The sequence below is a fragment of the Bos mutus genome, chromosome 7 (genome assembly GCF_027580195.1).
Source record: "Bos mutus isolate GX-2022 chromosome 7, NWIPB_WYAK_1.1, whole genome shotgun sequence".
Taxonomy (NCBI): Eukaryota; Metazoa; Chordata; class Mammalia; order Artiodactyla; family Bovidae; genus Bos; species Bos mutus.
The window spans coordinates 94953727-94980883 of NC_091623.1; the positions used below are offsets into that span (position 1 = coordinate 94953727).

General features: G+C 36.0%; 1 protein-coding gene across 1 annotated transcript; it reads right to left on the bottom strand.

The window, feature by feature from the left end:
* Positions 1–1611: 1611 nt before the first annotated feature.
* Positions 1612–27157, bottom strand: YIPF5 (Yip1 domain family member 5). The gene is made up of 6 exons (XM_005893552.2): positions 27024–27157; positions 26368–26487; positions 16807–16979; positions 15827–15972; positions 13542–13723; positions 1612–12249 (listed from the first exon to the last, which is right to left on the bottom strand). The coding sequence occupies exons 2-6, from the start codon at positions 26475–26477 to the stop codon at positions 12087–12089; spliced, it is 774 nt and encodes a 257-aa protein (XP_005893614.1). The 5' UTR covers positions 26478–26487; positions 27024–27157; the 3' UTR covers positions 1612–12086.

Here is a 27157-nt window from a genome sequence, read left to right on the forward strand (position 1 = left end):
GAGAAAAATGAATCAATGAACTTCACTTTTTACGTTTCACCAAATACCTTTCAGTACTACATGCTTTTTTTAAGTCAATTTATCTTTTTAGAATTGAAGTAGAGTTTACTTACAGTGGTACATTGTCAATTTATCTTTTACAATTAGAAAGAAAAATGGATAGTTTTTTATCTCTATTTTAAACTATTTCAGTTAAAATGGTACCGTTAGGTAGTTAGAACAGGAAAAAGGAGTACAAAATGGTGGTACTAAAAGACAAAGGGAAAAGCCCACAAAAAGGGAACAAAGGAAAAATCCACAGATGGGAGTGAGAACCTCAGATGAAACAAACATGCCCCCTTCCTGGCTAGCCCTAATTTCAATAGGGCAGGCTGGGGGGAGGAGACAAAACATAAAAAGAGGGAGCCAAACAGTTGAGGCCTCTTTCGAAGGTTGGCCCGCCCTCATGCCTCAAGGGTGTACTATCCTTTGTTTGCCGAATGAATAAAAGTCTGAGCTGAAACACTGGTCCACAGTTTCAAATCTTTGTTGTGGTGAGACAGAATCGAGGAAATTACACACTCTCCCGACAGAAACATAAATTGAGACCTGATTTGCGAATTATAGCTATTATCCACGTTTTGGAGGTTCCTGGAAGTTTTGAAGTTGCAGAGTAGAAAGGAAGGAACTTGTGTTTTAAACTAGACATATTTGGCCCTACATGTACCTTGTCTGACTTAATCCCTTTGAGCTTCCATTTTATCATCTTTAAAGTAAGACTTCCCTCTCAAAATTATATCAGGGTCAAGAGTACAAATTCTGGAGTTAGGCTCAAATGATAACGCCAGCATCTGCTAACAAGGTAAACTTGTGTGAACGTCATTTTCCTCATAAATATAATATAGGTATGAATAATATCTACCTCATCAGGCTATGAGGAGTAATAAATGAGATAATCAGGAAGAATTTCACTCTGCATTATTAGTCGACTTGCATGATCAAAAATTATACTCAACATTATTATAATTTTGTCAATACAAATTTGGTAGAAATTTGTTTTCCCTGTTGGTATTTATACAGCTATACACACACACACACACACACACACACACACATATATACACACCCATATATACATGGTGTATATATGTGTGTATATATATATATAAAATATCCTTGCTTTTTGACCCACAAAGCATATGTACGTGTATATACATATATATACACATATATGTAATATCCTTGCCTCGACCCATAAAACCTCAATATTTATTATCCAGTCCTTTACAGAATAAGTAGTTTATTGACCTCTGCTTAGAAGATAGGAAATCATACCATCCCAAGGTACTGCTTCTGCTAAGTCACATGTTTTCTATTAATGAAATCAATTTCATGTAGTTAAGAGCAGAGACATAAGGCTAGAGGAAATAGTGAAAGGTAGACAAATTTTAAAGAGAGTTTTTTTTCCTTTAATGGGAAAAAAAGAGGTGCTTTCCCCACTTCTATTCTTTTTAGGTCTAAGTTAGAAGAATGCCTTACCGGTACCTTTCCTGGACACCGAGTAAATAAATGCTGATGGAACAACTGATGATACGTACGGGAAAAAACAAAGTCAGATCCCGACTTCATATACCAGGTGGATAAAAAAATACTTTTATGTGAAAAGCAAAATGTAAAAATCCTTAACAGAAAATACTGAAGGTGCTTTCTGGCTTTGGGATAAGACAGACACAAACCATCAAGAAGATGGAGCACTTAAACCTTACGTAGTCCTAGGAAAACACTTGCACACATGTATGCAAGGAGACACACAAGATTGTTCACAGACCATTATAAAAGCAGGCAATTGGACACAAACTTAATGTCATAAGTAGTAAAGGCATCAATACATAGTGATATATTAATGGACTATTATATGCAAGTAAATAGAGCTTCACAAAGTATTCACATAACTGAAATCTCACAAACTTGCACGTGAAAAAAGCAAATTCTAGAAGAGTAACACAGCATGATGTCATTTATATAAGTCAAAAACACACAAAATAATACCATTATTTAAGAATAGATACACATGTAGTAAAAATATAAAGGAACGCTGAGAATAAGCTGAAAATACAGCATATCAGTAACTTCTGGAAAGACATAGGCTACAATTTAGAATATTCATAGAGCATTTTAACTATACTTCATGTTTTTACATTTCAATCTAGAGGCAGAATACAAAGCTACTTATTATATTTTTAAAATCTTACTGCATATATTATGGATCTTATATCTTACTGCATTACAGTAAGTATAAAAATCAAATCAGAGAACCCCCAAAACCTCTTTTCCTTTATAGGCATTACCTTATTTGAGAGCCATGCTGGTTTTCCCTGTACTTCTCATGTTGCTTTCCTGAAGAGTAGCATAGTTTTTAGTTTGTCCAAGACATTTTAGTTATTGAACTAAGGAAATGGTTATAGGACTCTTTGAGAAGAGTCATGTAATACCCCGGAGACCACTGGTAGTACAGATGAAAGTCCTTGGTACCTTGGAGTGAATTAGGTTATTTTTGTAAGATTGAAAGGTGCACTGATGAACAAAGAAAAAAAAAAAAAAAAGGGAATAACTGTACTGATAAAATATCAAACTCTAGCCTACGGATGATGTGTCTGCTTAATATTTTTGATTGCCAACTAAATTAGAAAGACAATATTTAACAGCCAAGGTTACATTAGTTATTGAAGCAAAATCGTATTTTCTTTCTAAGGTATAGTTAAAACTTTCAAGCAATTCAAGAGGTCTGGAAAAGAGCAACTAGTCATCAATTCTATCACTTAGTGAAACATTTGTGCCAGGTGACAAATGTGTGTCTGAGGGTGTGTGTGTGTGTGTGCACACTGTATTTTTTTACAAAGAAGATATCATCCCATATATACTTTCACAAAGCCTGAGGAAATTAGAACATCGATAGGGAATACTTTCATATATATACATACATACATATGTAAATATATTCTTATGGAATATGATTGAAATTTTATTACTTCAAAATTATATGTACATTTATTGTTATATATAACATATATACAATACATATTACATGCTGTATATAAGTTAAATATCCAGAATTGAAATGTGTTAAAGAATCTAATACAACTTTAAAGAGAGAAAACTAAAGTTCAAAAATGACTTAATCAAGGTCTAGTTATTAGCAAGGCTAGTGCTAATAAGATATATATTTTTCATTCTTAGTTCTCAGTTCAAAATTGTGCAAGAAACATGTCCTTCTTAGCTACAGGAAAAGAAGCAAATATGGGTCACTGTTATTTACTTGTTATCAGATATATGAAATATGAAATGTCCCTATCTGGGCTACTCAATGAAAGAAAGATGTGAAGAATTTGGAAGGGACTTAGAGAAGAGTTGGAAGGGCAATCAGAAACTCAGTTGTGAGGAAAAGCATTAAGGCAGAGAATATTCAGCTTGTAAGGAGGAAGCCAAAGGATTTTGTTCATAATAGCAACTTGATATCTTGGAACTACACTCCACGGGATAAGCTCACTGAATAAGGGTGGGAAACATTCCCCAGTCATTGAACCAAGAAGACTTCAAAGTAAGGGCCTATTCCTTTCCACAACCCTTGCAAAAATATATCCAAAATATTTTCCCCATCACTTCGAGATGAAATAATTGGTTCACTTACGTTTTTTTGTTGTTGTTAAAGAATTGAGAAAAGGCAACATAAAAATTCGATAAGCACAAAATGCTACAGATACATCTTATTTCTATATTAGAGTCAATTAAAGTTTGAACAGACATAAACCGAAGACTGGAAGGGATACCAACATAGAGACAGAATGGCAAGCATAGAAGCCATACCCTGGCATTAACTGTAATGTTCCTCTGTAAAATGCTGATACAATTGCCTACTTTCTATGGCTTTTTAACTGTTTAGATTCATAGGTTCTACTCTGAATCATAATATTATTATTGCCAATGCGGAAGAAAGGGTTTTTCAAGCAGGACTAGCAGCCAGAGCATGCTCAGTTTGGGGAGCAGGTAAGAAATTAAGCCAATTAGAGTGGTCTCTCTTCCACGGATACTCTTTCAGATCTTGACCAGGGACCACAGCTCCCCTGCTCTAGTCCTAGAGGGTGGTGGTATGGCAGGGCATGTGTGCTCATTCGTGTCCAACTCTTTGCAACCCCATAGACTGCAGCCCACCAGGCTCCTCTGTCCATGGGATTTCCTAGGCAAGAATACTGGCGAGGGTTGCCATTTCCTACTCCAGTGGATCTTTCTGACCCAGGGATCAAACCCGTGTCTCTTGTGTTTCCTGCACTGGCAGGTGGATTCTTTACCACTGGTGCCACCTTAAAGGGTGGTGACCTGATCCCATCTCCAATGAGGAAAGAAGACCCAAGCTCTAATTGCAGCATGAAAAGTTAAAGTGAAAGTCACGTCCACGGACTGTATCATCCACGGAATTCTCCAGGCCAGAATACTGGAGTGGGAAGCTTTTCACTTCTCCAGAGGGATCTTCCCAAATCAGGGATCAAACCCAGGTCTCCTGCATTGCCGGGGGATTCTTTACCAGCTGAGCCACAAATGAAGCCCAAGAATACTGGAGTCGGTGGCCTATCCGTTCTCCAGCAGATCTTCCTGACCCAGGAATGGAACTGGGGTCTCCTGCATTGCAGGTGGATTCTTTACCAACTGAGCTATGAGGGAAGCCCATAAATTTAAGTATGAAGTATGAGCAATTTAAATTAGTGGCTAGAAAAATTTCCCAGTCCTAGGGCTGAAACAGGTTTCCAAGAGGTTCTGTAAACAAGTTTGTATCAGTAGGGAATTACCTTGTATTACGTGAATATTTAAAAACTGCTTTAGTACTGAGTTTCATTATAAAACTGATTTAAATAATTAACATACCTTTCCATTGTTTGTTTATCCTTTTTTGGTACTACTTTTTACATCATGTAAACAGGTTTTATTTTTATATACTAAAAATTCTTATCAATGTCTATAAATACTAAAATAAATTCTTTTGCATATCTTAGCACAAACTCTCCAATCTTTCCACTGCTGATTCTCTTAAGGTTCCAGACTCCTCTCTATCACCTTCAATTCAATCCTGACTTTCTCAACTCCCATTCTGCCTTTAATTGGGTCTGGTTAAGACCCATGCTTTGTTCATAAATGATTCTGTTATTTTTATTATAAAATAAAAGCAGAAAATCAATGTGAATTTTATGTCAAATATTAAATTCTAATTTTGGTTCAAAGTAATAGATGATCAAAGATAGCCATGTGTAAATACCATTTACATCACTGGAGATGTAATTTAATCTTTTATTAAACTGTAGCAATGATTGAATCTTTTATAGAAAAAGCCAAAACCATGTTATCCCACTAGGAAGATTGTGACCTAGACCAGAGTCAGAATAGAATATGGTCTGAAGTGAAGAGATGGTAAAAATTGAACCTGGTTAAACATGACCTTGGAGAAGGCAATGGCAACCCACTCCAGTACTCTTGCCTGGAAAATCCCATGGGCAGAGGAGCCTGGTAGGCTGCAATCCATGGGGTTGCAAAGAGTCGGACGCGACTGAGCGACTTCACTTTCACTTTTCACTTTCTTGCATTGGAGAAGGAAGTGGCAACCCACTCCAGTGTTCTTCCCTGGAGAATCCCAGGGACGGGGGAGCCTGGTGAGCTGCCGTCTATGGGGTCGCACAGAGTTGGACATGACTGAAGTGACTTAGTAGCAGCAAACATGACCTTGTGTCAGCCATAGACATCCAAGTAGTATCTGAATGGGCATTTAGGCTAGGAGATGTTGATCAATGAATGCTCATGTAGTGATTAAAATGCACCACATTTAAACAGTACAGAAATAGTGTTTTTTTTTAAGTACATTAAGAAAGTAAGCCTACTTATAGGTCTTATAACGTAATAAATAGAATGCCAAAGCAAACAAATACCCTCAAAACAAATCCCATCCAAACACAAAGCAAGAAAATATAAGGCAGAAGGAAAGCATTTTAAATTACTTTATCAAAATTAAGAAACTTAACACTTAAAGTTCAATAAAAATTTATATAACTGATTTCAGTAGATGTGTGAATTGGAAATGTTGATTTTAGGCTTCTTTTTAATTGCTACTATGGTAAAATTTGACTCTTGGGAATTTAAACAGAAGGACATTGGGTAACAAGGCCTAATTTGAGCCACTGTCAGATCATACTATATATCCTATCTCAAAGGATAAATACTGATGTTCGGGAATGTCCTAAAACAACAGAATTCTAAAGGCATACAGAACCACTCAAGGTGAAATTTTAAATGGGCACATTTCAAACTTTCTTTAAAAAATGACATTCTTGGAATGACTTTTCTAAATAAGTAACAATTAAAAAAAGCTCACTTTAAATGAAGTCTTCCATTTTAATGTGGGAATAATTTGAGCTGTGGGTGTGACATCATATCATTAGCAGTATTTACATTCCACTGCTTAAGAGTAGAAAAAAAAGTTGATATAACTATCAACCAAAGAGTAACGCTTTGTACAAACATGGATGTAGACATATGTTTCAACAAATCACAGGAAACAATATTCACACTAAACAAAACTATCAAGGAATAAAATTATTGAAATTCTCGGAATTTAAACTCTTGAGTTTAAATAATAATCAACCTCAGCACTGTTAAAAGCAAACGTTACATTCCAATAATGAAAGATGCTAATACCAATGTAGCATTTTTTGTAATTTTTAAAGGAAGGTACAAAGATCCCAGTTGTTCAACAGCAGGGAACTGGTGAAGTAAAAAATAAATTTCAGTGTTCAACATACATAATGATGCCCGTAATAGACTGCTTGGTTAAAATATAAAAAGATGACTGAAAACAATATGCAAAGTGAAAGATGCCAGAAGCAAAAGGCCACATTTCATGCTCCTATTTATATGAAATGTCCAGAATAAGCAAAACCAGACACAGAAAAATAAACAGTGGTTGAAAGGGCATGGGAGGTGGGAATTCAGAGGTAAAGGGTTTCTTTTTGGGGTGATGGAAATATTCTGAAATTACATAGTGATGACAGTTGTAAAACACTTTGAATATACTAAAATGACTAAACTGGACACTTCAAATTCATTAAAATAAATTTTATGTTAATAGGAATTTTAATTTAAAAAAAGGCGTGTGCATGTATTCATGTGTATAGAAGTCACCGGTACAAAGTGGGAGAGGAAGAAGGTCCCTGTGTGTGGCCTGATAACAAATACCAATCTATCTGAAGGGATCTATGTGGGGAGTGGAATCTGAGGGGAGGGCAAAATCACTTCAATTTGTTTTCTCTGGGCAAAAGTACTATGTTATTTTTTCCTCTATTAAAATCCTTCCTAATAGTCCTCATTTCAGACTCTAAAAATACAGATGTTCCAGCAGTTTGTTTTTCCTCCCATAGTCCCCCCATGCTTTAAAACAGAATTTCCTGACATAATTTACATATCATAAAATCTGATTTTAAGTGTACATCCTACTGATTTTAGTAAACATACAGTTGCACAATCATTATCACTCAAAAAGTTCCGTTCTGCTCATTCAGTCAATGCCCACTTCCACGCAACTATTAACTTCTCTCTAGAGATTGCTCTTTCTCAGAAATTCATATAAATGAAATCATGATATGTGATCTTTCAGTTTTTCTTTTACTTAGCATATTTTCAAGTCATCCATGTTGAAACATCTTATCAAGAATTATTTCTATTTATTGCTGTATAGAGCTATTACTTTTTATTATAATGATGCTGTGTAATCAGAAAAAGAAATAAAAAGACATTTTGCATTTTGCAAATTAACTCATATAAAACATTAGGTCTTTAGGGATCACTGATGGTCAAGAGAAAAAAAGTCCTGCAATATTATAAAAAACTACAAAACTGAAACTGCAAGTAAATGTGTCATTAAATTTTATAAAGACATTTAAAATATATTTACCTAGGAAAAAATGAAATAACCATACTATTTTCTCTACTTTTATGAGAATCAGAGTAGGCTAGGTAGGTATAAATTTACAAGTATCTCAAATGTTTCTACTGAGTACTTCCTTTGTTTTCTCATATTTAAAATTTCTTTCGTGCTGTACATGTTGCAAAGCTATTTAAAAAACCTTAATATGTAATTAATTAATCTACAAGCAATCAGCAGACTTAGTAGCAGTTACGGAAGAACAAATTATATATGCAAAGTAAGCCTAAATAATTAATAATTAAACTCACACAAAAATGTAACATCCGAACCTAATAGAACCTAATGTGCTCAAGAAAGTAATTGTGCTTTTAAATTAGGAGAACAGCTTTGTGTTTAATTAGTTTTCATTTGAGTATGTAATCATTCAAATTTATTTGCATAAACATGGGACACTGTGCTCCATCAGCAGGTGATGTTCTTTATTAACTAGACTAGGAACTTAATGGACAAGAAGAAATATTCCTATCTGTGATGCAAAAATGAGAACTACATATTGTCTTGATTTCATTCTTCAGGTTTGAAGGTCCCTACTCTGAGATAATTATACAATAATAATATAAAACACTTGGCAAGGTAATCTGTCAATCTCTAGAAATCAATAATTTAATATCTAATGCTTTATTTTTTACCTACTTACCAGTAACAAAAAGAGTATTCATGAACAAAGTACCTTATTGAAATTCAAGTAATAATAATGTATTGAAATTCAGACTTCAATAATTTGGATGGTGGCCGAAGTTGATTAAAAGTCAATTATTTCTTCATTGGTGGTGTAAAGTAATAAGAGTCTTCATTGTGGAGAAAGTGGTGAGGACAGGCTTTATTTAAGATGTTAGAAAGGAAACACTATATGCTTGACAAGTGAATGACAGATCATATTTATCTATTCATTAAAGTATAGGAACCAATTTTTCCTTATGGTATTTCCAATCAACCTTGATATCTTGTTATTGCCATTCTTTTTCCCAAACCCTAAATACATCCTAAAAAGAAAAAAAGAAACTCATTATTAATTACTGTATTTGAAAAGGTACTTATGTTTTTACCTTGATACTAAATGTTTCATTCTGAAAGTTATTTTGAAATAAGCATATTATTAGATACAAATTGCTTGAGAAATAACTTTAAGCTTTTTTCCCAAATAAATTAAGATTTTTAATAAACGAGTTCATTTGTTGACCAGTAATTGGAATCTTGACACTACCAAATGAATTTAGCGGATACTTGGGAGGATAAATTTCACTTGGGGCCATGATTTGGGGAGGAAGCTTGCTCTAGCTAAAGTTTTGAAGGAAGGCCCAGTGCTATTCTATTCATGCTATGATCTGTGTACCAAGCTGTGTTTTTTGGAAAACCGTTGGCCCCACTTTATGAAAGGCCAAGCACTGTGTCACTTATATATTTTTCCTCCCACAGGGCAAGTTAAGCAAACTGTCTGAGTCATTACATTAGACCTGCTCTATATGAAAACAGCAGATCTCAAAATGTTATCGTGATGGCCATAATTCTCCATGATTGCATAAGAGTACCCTGTAAGATAACATTATAGAGATAACTGTCCTTAGTTTTGATAATATTTAGTATATTTTATAAGTATATTTTGAGCAATGCCTATTAGAGTTGTGAAATGTCATATGCATAGTACTTAGATCCTATCCAATATCAGGTCATTAGATATATTTTAAACAATTCTCTTTGATTGGATGGGTAGCATCTGAGGATAGTTAGTATTTAAAGATTTACAGAATTTTTCATTATCTGCATGATTATATCTGGCGAAAGAATGCCTATTTCTATAAGCTTTGTTATACAGCTCTTGAAACATCCATTGGTAAATGCAGTATTACAGCAAAGTTGTAAAATACACATTTACACTATATGTAAAATCAACTGCATGTCCTTGGCATACACGTGCTTGCATAAACGACACACTAGCTTGAGTGAGTGAACCTGCAAACTCCACTCCCAGACAGTTTTACTCAGAGACAGTGAACAGCAAGCTTTTAGTAATGCTGTGAGCATCTCCAGTATTTAAAGGTACAAGCATGTTTTGGCATAAAATGGGTGTAAAAGCAAACCATATGCTCTTCCTGATACTTAACTGAACCAGTAGAAAAAAGTTACCACATAGCATTCTTGAGACACAGTATATCTGTTTTTTAAGTATGCACAAATATGGCTATATATACTGTATTTTTGATTTGAGTTTTACAAAGGGGAAATTTTGGCTACATATGACTCTTCATGAGCTCAACTCTTACTTACATCAAAGGCAACTCCACTGTATAGCTGTTTTGACAAAATAGCTAATAATAAAATAGTTTTGCAGCTGATTATTTGGGGGTTAAATAAAAGACAGCTAACAACAAAAATCTCTACATCACTGATTTAAGGTAAAAGTTATTTTGTTGGAGGTGGTGGCAAAAAATAAGAAAACAATTTGATTCATTTGGGGAATCTGGCTGAAGATTAATGGTCTTAAGTTTAACCAACAGGGGAAGATTTTAACACCCAGCACATCATCTACCCTCTTCATTAGGAGTAACTGGATCCTAACAGAAGGCACCCATGACATTTATCTTAGGAAGAATTGTTTACATTTATACAGTGAATTGAAAAAGGCAAAAAAAAAAAAAAAACACTATCCAAGGACTGTAATAAAAATATTCTAAAACAATTTGATAAGCTTAAAAACCGAGCCAAAACCCACCCCTCCAGAAGATTAAATATTAATGAAGAAAAACAAACTCATGTAATTGCAGAGATCAGAAATCATGATCTTCTTATAAGTAGTATGTTTTTATTATTTTAATCTTTTATGGTTGAAAACTAGCTCTAAAAAAGAACTGAGAACATGTCAGCTTGGCATTTCTTTTTAGTCTGAAAGTCTCCTCTTAAAAAAAAAAAAAAAAAAGGAAATACTTCCTCCCAATAGGGCACCTTTCTCATAACTGATCTTTGTCCAAAATCAGAAGCAGTTTCTCCAGAAAAAGCCAATCAGTACACAAGATATAGTATTTCCTTATAGATTTTTTAAACAAGAGCATGACAACATTAATGAAATAAGTTTAATACAAGAAAATAATGTTGTAACTCAAAACAAACTGCTTTTTGTTTAATCTCACTTTTTTTTTTTGATTCTACACTAGATGACCACTATTCTTAAAGCTTAGAATAAATTGGGAATACAAGTCAAAACCAGAGCCTAATTAAATTAAATGGTACACCGAAAATCTTGGTTTGACAAAAGTAAACTCAACAACACCATTTAAATTAATTGGGAAAATTTTAATCAATAAGCATCAAACGCACTTTACACTGGAAACTGCAATACTGAAATCGTGACATTTTAAATATTTTCCTCAAAAAAGGTTAGTGATTATCTTTTTCCTGGGAAACATGGAAATCCAACTATAACATTAAAGTGGCCGGTCTAGGTCACTGTGTTTTAGTTAATGCTAATATTTAAACAGATATTCACATTCCATGCCTACAATAAGGTAGACTGTGAACTACCTGTATTGCTGAATTTTAGCCAAAATTCCATGAGATAATTTAGAGGAACGTCAAATTTCTGAAGTGCAAACTCATAAAACTTTACATTGGGATTGCTTTTTTGCTTCAATTGCATCTGACTTGACAATACAGGCAAGTTTTCTTTCCTAATTCCTTGGAAAAATATTTCTCCAATAAGTCCTATGTCTTCTCTACTATGGATTGTTTTTAAGATATCAGCTCTGTGGTTAGTTTCCCACAGTTGATAAAAATCTATCAAAAACACCATAATATACAATTAGCAAGGGAAATAGTTGTTTTTCTAAGGCTGCAGGAACAGGAAAGAAATAGCACTTCTTATTTGCATAAGCACAAACACCTTTTAAATCTAGTCATACTGCATAAATCCAATATAGTATTCAAAAGTTCTATAAAAATGAACAAAAGATACTTCTTTACTTCCACTGCTCCAAGAGTCAAACATTAGATCTGCACGAGAGTTGCACTGTAGCCATTTGCTGGTCCGGTTGAAGAGTTCAAAGTCCTTTTTGTTATTTGGCCCAATGATGTCCACATCCCAGATAAATTCAGTTCAAAAAACGGAAATTAGGGCGAAGACTCCGTATAACAAAGCACAGGGATATGCTACTAGAAGTTGCTGTCCTTCCATGGCTAATGCAGAAATAAAAATTTTGGAAGCAGAAAAACTACACCATCCAATAATTCCAGCAGTAAGAATGATTCCTACCATTCCTCTGTAACAGACAAAGAAAAATGGAGAGTGGAGAGAAAAAGCAGAAAATGAGATTAGTTATGTAAGAGTACTACCATAACCAATTCTTAAGTACTTAAAAATTAAATCACATGTAGATGTCTACAGAAATAACCAAGATCTTTCTTGAAATGCTGATGTATCTCAGTTAATTCAGTTATTTCACGTAATAGAAAGCTTATCTGTAACATATTTTGCTTCTTAATATAGCACAATTTCTCAAACTTGGCAGCACTGACATTTGGCCTGTGTGTGCTGCTGCTGTGAGGGCTGTTCTGTTCATCATTAGGACATTCAGCAGCATCCCTGGCCTCTAGCCATAAAATACCCATTATACCCCTGCTCCTCCAGAGTTTTGACAATTGAAAGTATCTCCAGACATTGCAAAGTATCCCCCTGTAGCAAAACTGCCCCTGGCTGGAAAACACTGTTTTAGTAGAAACACTCTCTTTAAAATTCAAATATAAACATATCAATTTTAACAAATGAGAACTACACTGAAAATCTGAAGCATTTGCATCCAAAACAGGGACACTGTGAGGCCATCACCCTTCCAAATCTCTAGTATCAGTTGATACATACTCTTCTCCTATGCCTTCTTTTCCACTCTAGGTATAACAAAGCTCAATCTTTCCTCCAGCACTAGCCAGAAGGAGGGGACTGAACTACTGAGAGAGCATCTGTGCACTGGCCATGAGAAGCAACTTTATGAGCAGTAATATATACCTCTCTCTTTAATCCTTACTTAAAGTATTATTTTAAAATAACACAACTTTAAAGTTGTGTACAAGGATATTTGAGAACACAGTAGGCTAGAAACAGTCTCTTGACATAAAAAGTTCCAGTTTTAGTTAAGAAGCTTCTAAATAGAGAATATGCATTTATTATTCATTCACTTAGTATATGCCTGATATAGTTAAGAAATGAGATATTAAAAAAAAAATCAAAGAGAAGGTAAGTATAATTTTAACAACCTGATCTCTTCCATGCAATATTTAAGCTAACAATCACCTGTGTTCAGTTTGTTTATGGACACTGGTAAGTTTACCTAAAACTACTGAAATTCCTTATGATATGGAAAGCAGAGATGGTATAAATGATTTTTAAATTTATTCTCACTTCCATTTTCATCACTGAAAAGTATGTAACACAGTCTTCATTTATAACAGCCACTATTTGTTTACTGAATCAGTGATTTACCTCCAACTGATAGTGAACTAAATTCTATTACACAGAATTGGTCAATCAACTCCCAAAATAAAGATCAGTACTTACTGCAAAGAAAATATCACTGCGAAGCTGGAAAGCAGGATCATAGGAAGAAGACAATATCCAAGGACACTTGCCACACAACCAAATGAAACACCAGTCATACTCATTAAGTTCAATAAACAAAACATTCCTAGGCATCCAATTGCACTGATCCCATATACGTAGCCAAACTGGATTTTCCCAGCCTATGGGTAACAAAAAGATGACATGTTAGAGGGCAAAGAAAGTTACTTTGGGCTTCTTTCACCTAAAATGGTACTTGTAGAAGATATTTAATTTGTGAGGATTAAAATCCACAGAGGTGTCTATTCTTTATATAGGGAAGTAAAACAGTGAGCAGACTGCCTTTTCTCTTTCTTAAGAAATTTAAAGTACCCACCTCTCAACACACAGATACTCAGGATTTCATTTTCTAGCTACCATTTGACTTTGGCATAGAATTCAACAAATAAAGATATAAAACCATTGTAGAATCACCTCAAGTCATAGATTTCTAAAAAGAAATCTGGCTGATTTTAAGCAAATAAACTACCCAAACAAGATGGAAAGTCATTAAAATATTTGGATAGTAGCTAATACCACTTGAACACACCCAACTCCACCAGAATTGCCCTGAAACAACTTATTTTCATTGGCAGATATGGTCATAATCGTTTTAACAGCAGAAATAATTTCATCATTGACTTTGCTGCTGCTGCTGCTAAGTCGCTTCAGTCGTGTCCGACTTTGTGCGATCCCAGAAACAGCAGCCCACCAGGCTCCCCTGTCCCTGGGATTCTCCAGGCAAAAACAATGGAGTGGGTTGCCATTTCCTTCTCCAATGCGTGAAAGTGAAAAGCAAAAGTGAAGTCGCTCAGTTGTGTCTGACTCTTAACGACCCCATGGACTGCAGCCTACCGGGGTTTTTTCAGGCAAGAGTCCGTGGGATTTTTCAGGCAAGAGTACTGGAGTGGGTTGCCACTGCCTTCTCCTATCATTGACTTTATATGGGTGTTAAAGGAATTAGGAGAAAGGAAGCCAGGATAAGCAGGGAGCCAGGGTTCTGTGGGGAGGGGAGGAGAAAAGTAAAGTGATTAACTACTGGGCAAGAGGAATATAATGGAAGATATTTCTTCTTTCATTCTTTTTCCAAATTGTTGGTTGCTTTATACAGTTCTTTGACAAACAAGCAAAAACTTTAAAAATTTTCTGCTCTTACAAAAGACATCACTAAACAATCTTAGGACAATAAACATGAGCTTAATTGGAGTTAGTACTCTTAGTCACACTAAGTGAACAAACACTGCATTTAGGTCATGCTATCACTAAAATCAGTCTGTGGAAAAGCCTTTAAAAAGTTCTGGTTTGTCACACATCTGACATATGAAACTCAATTATGAAAATACCTCTACAGATTACATTAATGGAAAACTCCCTGGGATTTTTGTTAGAATCAATACTTGTTTGTAAATATTTGATTAAGAGTGTAAAAGTTTAAAAAGGTTTATTAATAATAATAAAATCTGACACCGGGTACAATGCATTAAAACTTTGAATCAGATCAGTCGCTCAGTCGTGTCCGACTCTTTGCGACCCCATGAATCACAGCACGCCAGGCCTCCCTGTCCATCACCAACTCCCGGTACTTTGAAAAGTATTCTCATATAACCTGTCTTAATCTCCAAAACAACCTTGTTAGGTGGGAGGCACATGATTATTTTTCAGAGGGAAGTGAAGGGTGAAATCAAGGGCAGATTAGAAGCACTGAGTTCATGCCTAGCTTTTCTGACTAAAAGTTCCATCTTTAATTCATTATATTGTTTCTCTCTTCTAATTCAGAAAAGGATATAAGATAAAATAAAACAAACATTAACAATTATATTTACAATTTCTCATTTTCAATATGCTTCAATATTCTTAGAGAGATGAGAGACAGAGACTAAAGCTTCTTGTCTTTTATTTATTCATTAAATATTAAAATAATATATAGGAAAGACCAGCACTTATGCAACAAAACACTACTCAAGGACAACTTAAATAAAAAAGGAATTCTGATGAGCGACTAAAGCTACATGTTATTTATTAACAATTTTCCCTAATAATTGGACCACTTATTAGAACAAGAAATGATTTCTAAATATACCATATTATCAATGGTGAAGTGACAAATATGTATAAACTTAAAAACTCAATACCTTTTAAGACACATCAAAACTTGATGTAAAAGAAGAGTCTTAATAAAGGCTCTTGGTGGAATATTTAAATTCCATTCTTTAATCTCACACTGAGAGTTCCAACTAGAATCTTACCAGTAACAATGTAGCTCCAAAAGCAAGGCAAAAAACCATTGGTCCTGCCAAATCAGTCTCATTCATGATGCTGCCATCTGCTACCTTCAAGGGGTGTAAAACTGTGAGTGTTTTTTGCCAGATGTGGTCAAAATTGATACCCAATTCTAAAGAAAAAGAAAATAAGAAAGTCAATTAGGATTTGTAATATACTTTCAGTTTACCAGAATTTATGTTGTAACAGGGTGAAAAAAGAAAATGAAACAACCAGTATCAAAAAAGTGATCTAGCAACATCAGATGATATTATTTTAGTGAGTCCTCAATCCATCTTTACTGATTACAGTGCTTATTCCACAAATATCAAATCTCTGGTTTGGTGTTAGAAGAAGGTAAGGACATAATGAATCAGACACTCTGAGCTATGACTTTATAGCAAAGAATACACAGACAGCATTCATAGTAAAGGGCTCTATATCCGGGGCTTCAGAAAGACAGGAGGCCCTGCGAAAACGTATACAAAACTATGTCTTCTATGTATATATGTGCATTTTTCTGAGAAGAGTATGCATAGCTTTCACTGGACTTCCAAAGGTTATCTGATGTCCCCCAAAATTTTAGAACTATTGCTTTTTGGGTTTGCAGATACAATTTGAAAAACACCATACACTGATGTTACTGGCTCTATCAAGTTTGTTTTCATTCAGAACAGTCAACACCATGCTATTTCCTCTCATTTCTTCCAATGACAGAATTTCATCAATAATTTAAAGTAAAAGTTACTTTGCTCACATATTGACTTACTTTATTATCACTAATATAAAGATCTATTAAAAAAACCTGGTTCTTTCTGGCTCAGTGTTGTTTGAAGTGAGTCACTTAGTAGAAACCTTTTTCCTACAACCTTATTCTTTTAAAGACAAGAGGAATTCCTCCAAACAAAGATTTACTTTCACCATCTGGATATTATAGAGTACTATCAAGAGTTGCAACCAACTGTACCTTCTAATAAAGGTGGTTCATCCTCAAAGTTGTTTCCATAGAATGGCTGAGGTGTAGTTGGAGTATATGCCTGAGTTGGCTGGAAAATCTGCCCGGTGTATGGCTGTTGTGGCTGCATCATGTCTGCGGGGACAAACCGGCCTTGGTGCGAGTAGTCATAGCCAGCATACTGTCTAAAAAGCCAAGTAAAGTAAACATGCCTCAGAATTATGTCAACACCCAAATTTGATATCCCTGACAGGCAGGAAATGTCATGCAATTTCCAGAATATCTACTTTGCCAGTTTTATAAATGGTGGTTGAAATTAACTACTAAGATCAAGCTAATTATCTACAACAAGACAGATGGGTCATGGTAGAGAGTTCTGACAAAATGTGGTCCACTGGAGAAGGGAATGGCAAACCACTTCAGTACTCTTGCCTTGAGAATCCCATGAACAGTATGAGAAGGCAAAAAGATAGAACACTGAAAGATGAACTCCCCAGGTTGGTAGGTGCCCAACATGCTACTGGAGATCGGTGGAGAAATAACTCCATAAAGAATGAAGAGACGGAGCCAAAGCAAAAACAATACCCAGCTGTGGATGTGACTGGTGATAGAAGCAAGGTCCGATGCTGTGAAGAGCAATATTGCATAGGAACCTAGAATGTCAGGTCCATGAATCAAGGCAAATTGGAAGTGGTCAAACAAGAGATGGCAAGAGTGAATGTCGACATTCTAGGAATCAGCGAACTGAAATGGACTGGAATGGGTGAATTTAACTCAGATGACCATTGTATCTACTACTGCAGGCAGGAATCCCTCAGAAGAAATGGAGTGGCCATCATGGTCAATAAAACAGTCCAAAATGCAGTACTTGGATGCAGTCTCAAAAACGACAGAATGATCTCTGTTCGTTTCCAAGGCAAACCATTCAATATCAGGGTAATCCAAGTCTATGCCCCGACCAGTAACGCTGAAGAAGCTGAAGTTGAACGGTTCTATGAAGACCTACAAGACCTTTTAGAACTAACACCCAAAAAAGATGTCCTTTTCATTATAGGGGACTGGAATGCAAAAGTAGGAAGTCAAGAAACACCTGGAGGCAAATTTGGCCTTGGTACAGAATGAAGCAGGGAAAAGGCTCATACAGTTCTGCTAAGAGAATGCAATGATCATAGCAAACACCCTCTTCCAACACCACAAGAGAATGCTCTACACATGGACGTCACCAGATGGTCAACACCGAAATCAGATTGATGAGATTCTTTGTAGCCAAAGATGGAGAAGCTCTATACAGTTAGCAAAACCAAGACTGGGAGCTGACTGTGGCTCAGACCATGAACTCCTTAATGCCAAATTCAGACTGAAATTGAAGAAAGTAGGGAAAACCACTAGACCATTCAGGTATGACCTAAATCAAATCCCTTATGATTATACAGTGGAAGTGGGAAATAGATTTAAAGGACTAGATCTGATAGAGTGCCTGATGAACTATGGATGGAGGTTCATGACATTGTACAGGAGACAGGGACCAAGACCATCCCCAAGAAAAAGAAATGCAGAAAAGCAAAATGGCTCTCTGAGGAGGCCTTACAAATAGCTGAGAAAAGAAGAGAAGTGAAAAGCAAAGGAGAAAAAGAAAGATATACCCATTTGAAGGCAGAGCTCCAAAGAATAGCAAGGAGAGATAAGAAAGCCTTCCTCAGCAGTCAATGCAAAGAAATAGAGGAAAACAATAGAATAGGAAAGACTACAGATCTCTTCAAGAAAATTAGAGATATCAAGGGAACATTTCATGCAAAGATGGGCTCAATAAAGGACAGAAATGGTATGGACCTAACAGAAGCAGAAGATATTAAGGAGAGGTGGCAAGAATACACAGAAGAACTGTACAGAAAAGATCTTCATGACCCAGATGACCACAATGGTGTGATCATTGACCTAGAGAATGTGAAGTCAAGTGTGCCTTCAGAAGCATCACTATGAACAAAGCTAGTGGAGGTGACGGAATTCCAGTTGAGCTATTTCAAATCCTACAAAGATGATGCTGTGAAAGTGCTGCACTCAATATGCCAGCAAATTTGGAAAACTCAGCAGTGGCCATAGGACTGGAAAAGGTCAGTTTTCATTCCAATGCCAAAGAAAGGCAATGCCAACGAATATTCAAACTACCGCATAATTGCAGTAATCTCACACGCTAGTAAAGTAATGGTCAAAATTCTCCAAGCCAGGCTTCAACAGGATGTGAACTGTGAAATTCCAGACATTCAAGCTGGTTTTAGAAAAGGCAGAGGAACCAGAGATCAAGTTACCTACATCTGCTGGATCATCAAAAAAGCAAGAGAGTTCCAGAAAAACATCTACTTTTGCTTTATTGACTATGCCGAAGCCTTTGACTGTGTGGATTACAACCAACTGTGGAAAATTTGAGAGATGGGACTACCTGACCACCTAACCTGCCTCTTGAGAAATATGTATGCAAGTCAAGAAGCAACAGTTAGAACTGGACATGGAACAACAGACTGGTTCCAAATAGGGAAAGGAGTATGTCAAGGCTGTATATTATCACCCTGCTTATTTAACTTATATGCAGAGTACATCATGAGAAACGCTGGGCTGGAAGAAGCACAAACTGGAATCAAGATTGCCAGGAGAAATATCAATCACCTCAGATATGCAGATGACACCACCTTTATGGCAGAAAGCAAAGAACTAAAGAGCCTCTTGATAAAAGTGAAAGAGGAGAGTGAAAAAGGTGGCTTAAAACTCAACATTCAGAAAACTAAGATCATGGCATCCAGTCCCATCACTTCATGGCAAATAGATGGGGAAACAGCGGAAATAGTGGCAGATTTTATTTTTTTGGCTCCAAAATCACTGCAGATGGTGACTGCAGCCATGATATAAAAAGATGCTTACTCCCTGGAAGGAAAGTTATGACCAACCTAGAGGGCATATTAAAAAGCAGAGACATTACTTTGTCAACAAATGTCAAGGCTATGGTTTTTCCATTAGTCATGTATGGATGTGACTGTTGGACTATAAAGAAAGCTGAGTTCTGAAGAAGGAATGCTTTTGAGTATGTTATTTTTTGCAAGTGCATAAACGTCTTTAAGAAAAATCATCGATTTCAAACAGTGAAAAATAAGGATCTTTCTTGTGAAAGCTTTCTGAATATAACAGAACATAATTAACATAATTATGTTAATTAATTTAGTTCTTTTAATTTTTTAAAGTAAATGTACACTTATTATATCTGTTGCTATGTACTGTAACAAATCTTACACTTTAGAAGCAGACCTTGCTATGGCTTTTTTAGTGATGAAAACAACTGAAGAATATTGAAGTGGAACAGAAGAATATTGAAGCAATAGCTTTTAATGATCTGTTTCACCACGTTTGGAAAAATATGACCTATCTATCAGTGGGACTAATTCAATTACACAGTAAGAAATAAAGAAGGAATTATTTTAAAGGTAAGACATTTTAAAAATGAGAGCTGAGATGCCTTAGAGATCTTTTAGTCTCTAATTCTCTAAAAATTTATAGTCGCTTTTTCAAAAATATAAAAACCTAATGACCTCATTATTACTTGAGATTTTAAAGTTAAATCTAATTTTTAAATTAACTGAACATCTTGATTAAAATCAAATCAAAGGTGGAATTCCTTGGTGATACAGAGGATGGGAGGTTCGCCTGCTGATGCAGGGGATACTGGGCTCGATCCCTGGTCTGGGAAGACTGAATGTGCTGAAGAGCAACTAGGCCCACAGGCCTCAACTACTGAGCCCAAGTGTGCCCAGAGCCTGTGTTCTGCAACCAGAGAAGCCACCGCAGTAAGAAGTTCGTGCACTGCAACAAAGAGTAACTCCTGCTCGATGCAACTAGTGAAAGCCTACCTGCAACAACGAAGATCCAGTGCAACCAAAAATTGATTAATTTAAAAAACCAAGAATAAATTAAAATTTCAACTACACATAGCTCATATTCTGTCTTATCATGCTAGTCCAATACATGCTTAAAAATACTATTATTTTTCTGGCTATAAAATATACTGATAGAATGCACTGCAGCAATATTTTAATGGCAAAAAACAGAAACCAAAACAATGTAAATATGTATCTCTAACTACACTGTGACATGGGCATAGATTACTATGCATCTGTTAAACAGAATGAGGCAGTTTTGTAGGTACTCGAAAAAAATGATAATCAAAAACATTTAGTGGAGGAGAAAAAACACTAATATTCAGGAACTTCTCTGGTGGTCCAGGGGTTAAGACTCCAGTGCAGGTTCCAACCTCTCGTCCTCGTCAGAGAACTAAGAGCCTGCATGCCATTCAGTGTGGCCAAAAAACGCATAAATAAATAAATTAAAATTTTAAAACAGGAAAAAAAAACTAATAAGCAGAACAGTACACATTATATGCACCCACTGTGACTATGCTTTTTAGAATATACATGCACATCTAAGTATATGTGTGTTTTATATACATATACATTATATACATAATTATATAGGTAAAGGGACCCAAAAACAGGTGAAGTAAGACACTTAATTTTCAGACAAAAATCCTATATAGTTATTATTTGTTGAAATTCATTAACTCTAAAATGTTATATGTAATATATAGCTATGGAAATTTCCCAAAACATACATCATAACTTTTTGAATAGTACTGTGTAAAGTGTTTAATGTGAATTGCCTCACATTATTCTCACTACTCTAGAAGGTTAATTTTATCATCCTCTTCATTACCAAAATGTGTAAACTGATATTTGGGTTATCCACAGTGGTGCAAGGATTCAAAACCAGACTTTATAATTCCAGTAGCTAACTCTTATAACAACTGTAATAAAAATCACCTTCAAATCCTGACATCAAAATGTTATTTTTTTTTTCTGTATATGCATTTCCCCAGTCATTTTGGTATGCAAATACTTTGATTACTATTTATTTACTTACTTACTTATACACACACATATACACACACAACCCCCACGGGGCTAGCTGGCTGAATTAGGATAAGAGCACACATCTTCTAATTTAATAGAATATGCTATAGTGCCATCTCTCTAAGGATGTATCATAAATTCACCTTAGAGTTCATGGAACAAGTAGAAAAGCTCCATATGGAGGTTTGTACAATCTGCATAAACAGATTGTATTTTATTCTCTTTCTTCAGGGAGAGAAAGAGAATATAAATGTGTATGCAAGAGAAAAAACAAAAAGAATGACATAAACCCATGGTTCTCAAACTCCTTGATCTTAGAACCCATTATACTCTTAAAATTTGTTATTGAGAACTCCTAAAATTTTTTATGTGGGTAACATCTATCAATATTTTTTCATTTTAGAAATTAAAACAGAAATGTTTAAAATACTTATTAACATGTTAAAGTAACATTAAATCTATTATATGTTACCATAAACTTTTTTAAATGAAAAAGCTTTTTCAAGGCAGCTGAAAATTCTTATATTTGCCTCTGTAATCATTCTGTTGTGTGATGTACCATTTACTTGAAGTATCTGAAGAAAATCTATTGTTGCAGACATGTGGTTGGAAAATAGAGTGAAATCTTTTCAGATTATCATTAATATTCTTTCTGATACATCAAAGCACAGAGCAAAGTCATAGTTTTTTAAACTTAACTTGCAATGTGCCAACTGGAAAGAATGTTAATGAACTGTCTTGTACTTTGACTGGATCCTTTCTTTACTCATGTATATAATTTTGTAACATCATGCCTTGGCCATTTAGAAAATATTAATATGAGTTATACAGATGTTCCAAATATAGACTCACTTAATATGAAATATATGTATATAAATTATATTTGTTAATATTATCACTGATCTCATCAGAAAATAATTACTGGGAAGCTGACAAGTTCACAGTGATGGATACAAGTTTTTCAAAATGCTTATTTTTGCCTGAAAATGTGAATCTGTTCATTGGCCCCACATACTGTCAACTGCTCTCCTTGAAGTAACAGGTCACTTCATTCATTTTTGAGAAGTTATTCAAGTCTGAATAACCATAGTTTGTCTGTCAGCTGTTCTTTCCAAAAAAAGGTTTCCATGAAAAAGTGGCTGATTCAGCTTGTGACTCAAAACTGCATAGGTGCTTTTCCTAGAGATAATTATTATACTTTAGTATGAAGTAGAAGTGCTTTAGAACTGTTTCCCATTTTGTCACATAGAACATTTTAAAAATGTATATGGGTCAGGGTCAAGGGTCAGGATTTAAAACAATAATTCTCACAGCTTCACCAAGGATATCTTTACATGAAATGGCTTCACTCACCCCCAACAAGTATGTGATAAAGAATACAATGATTACTAGAACAATTTGATGCCACTGTCTTGATTCACATTTAGGTACCACCTGTTTTACCAATCATTGCTTTTGCAACATCAGTGCAAATGCCAACACACCTAAAAAGGTATTATAAAATGTCTCACTGTGTGTGTGTTAACCACTCAGTCATGTCCCACTTTGCGACCCCATGGACTGTAGTCCTCCAGACTCCTCTGTCCGTGGGGATTCTCCAGGCAAGAGTACTAGAGTGGGTAGCCATGTCCTTCTCCAGAGGACCTTGCCGACCCAGGGATCGAACCTGGGTCTCTGGCATTGCAGGCAGATTCTTCACCATCTGAGCCACCACGGAAGATCAAAATGTCTCACTACTATTATAAAAACAGTTTTGATCTTTCAAAACCTCCTGGAAGGATCTCAAGGACACTCTGGGATCTGTAGACAACACTTCAGAACCACTGATACAGACCCATAAATTTCATGTAAGGAAGAAAAATAATGCAAGCAAATAAGAGCTTTAAATGTGGCACTATTATTCCTTCATCAAATCAAAGACAATACCATGGAATTTTACACTTTCCCTTTTCCGGCAGGATCTGCTCAGGAAAATTCCTGACTCACTCCTACTCATTTTAAACTAAAACATAATATGGTAGACATGACCTTTACAGACTAAATCAACACTTCTACAGCAGGAAAAGTAGCAGATGAAACCAATGCTCTCATAAGCACTCAGTATCAACAAAGACAAAGCCTCTTAACATACTGGGTTGACAACTTAAGCTGATCAAAATCCATAGGTAGTCCATAAAGGTATTATCAGTTAAAGACGAAAAAATACTAGCTTTCAGTACTTTAAAAAATACATAGTTGGTATTTCTATATATTTCATATACATATATATAATACAATGTCTAATAAGATGTTCATAAAACTCAGCAAATTGAGATCAAAGGTCCTTTTATTTTTTGGGTTTATTTTTTGTTATATGAATGTAAAGTACCCATAGTGGAAACTATGCAAAATGTTAAAACTGACTTCATAGGGCAAATGTAGAACTATGAACTAATAATAACCCAAGTCAAACTTGAAGACAATTCAAGTCAGATTATACCTGAACCTGCATTTTCATCCACACAGAGAGAGAAAAGTTAGCTGACCTTTGTTACCTAGTTGACGTAACAAAGTATTATTTGATAAACTGAGATAAACATAAAAATGTCATTAAGGGGCAGATCCAATTGAAGGCTCAATAAAGAAGAGCTCAATTACTCTTAAAGTTCAGAAACTCAGTTATTACTGCTAACACACTGGTCTTATTTTTCTCAGCAATATCTATAAATTCATATTTATTAATTGGCAGTAACATTTATATAAGCACCTGGAATAAAACTTCTTTACAAGCACTGAAGCAATGCTTACCAGTACATGATTTTTGTTGAGATGGAACTGTAAGGATAGTTAGCAACAGCATATCTAAAACAACTGCTCTATGGAGAACTGAAGTGAGATGCTAAGTGTACAGAGACGATAAGTTACACCTTTGAGAGATGCTAACAAGGACAGAAAGAAAGAAACATAAGAAAGGCAGAGATACATTTTCACTTGAAATCTAAGTGGAATAATTCTGTTGAGTTTAAACAATATCAATGGTTAAAAATACACCCAGGTCCACATACAGAGATAGGTTTTCCAAAGTCCTATTGCAGCACTCCAGCCATTCTTACATTAATCTGCCCTGTCATACACTGAACAATCACAAAAAAATAAATATTTAGGTAGATGAATGGAGATTTCTCAACAGATTTTCTCCAATCCTGACCAATTAACTGATAAAAAGAGATAAACCATCAATGGTATTATGTAATTTAGAATTAACAAAAAGAAGAAAAAGTGATTCAGAGATAAAGATTATTATTTACATGCTCACTTCCACTGTTTACTGTGTTAAGTTTTAGCGGAAAAAAGCTTTACAATGTACCAAAATAAGCAGATTCCAGGTTTCTTTTGTTTTTGCTTTTGTAAAAAGTATAGCCTATACAAGACAAACCACACTGTGTTAATTTCAACACGACCTAATACTAATGCTTCTTTCAGACTAGATACACACCCTTTACATGCCCTCATCCTGGGACAGTCTTCACGGTTTTTAATTCAGGGTCCATATGCACATTAGTTAACACATGAACCGTCTGGACGTTATACACACGTTAATATAGATGTCTGACTGCAAACGTGGATTTCTCAGAAACAGGCCCCTAGTTTGGTTCAGATTCTCTAAGGGATCCTGGACCATCTAAAAATGGTTAAGTAACCCTGGTATAAGAAACTCCTTCACTAAAAGGGAGGCTGAGAAGGTTAATCTTAATGACCGAAGAAACTAGGATGGAAATGGTAACTCACTTCAGTGTCCTTGCCGGGGAGGTCCCATGGACAGAAGTGCCTGGTGGGCTACAGTCCATGGGGCTGTAAAGAGTTGGACATGACTGAAAGAATGAACACACAAGAAACTAAGAATATAGAGACTGGTAAAAACTAAGAATAGAAGAGACTGGTAAAAACCCTTCCTTTCCCCTCCCCCTCCACAAACACCAGAAACTATGGAAAAAATACATTTTTTGTTGTTGTTGTTTTTTCAACAGTTCAGGACTGGAAGGTTTTGAGTCTCTGACCCTGCGCCTCCCTCCTTCAATCTGCAACTGGAAAGTTGCGAGTACTGACTGACCAAAAGTTTTGGTGTGAGAAGTAATAAAAGTGATTATCAGTTGCTATATGAAAACTACCTGATGAATCATAGTAGGGAGCTTACACTGTTCAACAGTGTCACTGGGTGCTTTCAGTTAACAATCGATACACTCTGAAAACTGGACTGATTTAACTACTAACGAAGCTGTCAAAAGATTTTAATTTTTAACTACTCTTGTGGTCTAAACAGCCTATCTCTAGCTACTTTACACTCCTACCCGTACCCTAAATGATGTTCAAATACTGTACTAGAAAAAGGTTCTTCAAACAATCTATTTTGCCACTCATGGCACATGTGAGTATTTTGCAGAAAACACCAAATTCTAAAGAGGACAATGTCGTCCGACCCAAACAAGTGTCAAGATCTCTCCGGAGGCAGGAGGATTATGTATGAAACGTCACATTCCTGATAAGCAACTTGTTCCCACATTCAGTATTAGGCAGAACCAAACATTCAGGGTACGTGCTTTCACTGCAATCTCGACAAAACAAATGGTCAAAGTTGAAATGTTACTTGCTATAGGGTCCTCCACTTCCTCCATAATCGTAGGACTGCTGTGACTGGTCATCGATGCTGTAACTTGTCTGGTAGAAATCCGTGTTTAAATTATCAAAGCCTGACATTGCAAATGATCTGCAACAGAAAAGAAATGGCAAAGACAGTTTATGCCCAAGGACCTCCTGAATTCGATCCAGACACTTTACTTAAGCGAATACCCTCAGACGGCGGCAAATAATTCTTCTAGAATTTAGGGTTGCAGCATTTGGAAGGTGGGTTGCGGGGTGGGGTGTGCTAAAGAAATGTCTCTAAGTCAAGGCCCAGGAAGACACCTCCACTTCGAGAGGCTGATTAAGCCCTGGATAGGGGTGGCGATGCGGGAGGCGGGGGGGGGGGGCGGTTCTGTGGGGTCTAAAATACCACCACCAACAAAGATGATTCGTCACCTCGGGATAGGGCTTTACAGCTTAAAACACGACAGCCTCTTTGCAAAATAAGGCCTGGGCCGGCCGGGAATGCACATAGTCTCGCAGGATCCGCGTCAGCAAGGCCCGAAAGGGAGGGAGGGTCGGAGAGAAAGGACCCGGGCGCGGCGCCAAGCGGCGGCCAGGAGCCGCCCTTCCCAGGTGCGGGGAGAAATCGAACATCATGCCACAGAACTGGGCACTCACCAAACGGGGAGGCAGCGGCGGCGGCGGTAGCTCTGGTAGCCCCCCAAACCCCCCAAACTCAGCTAAGGACCCTGTACCGGACCGGTTGCTACGTGTCAGAAGGGCAAAGAACTGCTTCCGGGGCACGCCCGCTC

Coding starts and splice junctions, on each gene's coding strand:
- YIPF5 (XM_005893552.2), bottom strand. CDS start 26,477: ATGTCAGGCTTTGATAATTTAAACACGGATTTCTACCAGACAAGTTAC. Junction 15,973..16,806: donor TGAACCACCTTTATTAGAAG/GTACAGTTGGTT, acceptor CTTTTTCTTTAG/AATTGGGTATCAATTTTGAC. Junction 13,724..15,826: donor TTGGAGCTACATTGTTACTG/GTAAGATTCTAG, acceptor TGTTACCCATAG/GCTGGGAAAATCCAGTTTGG.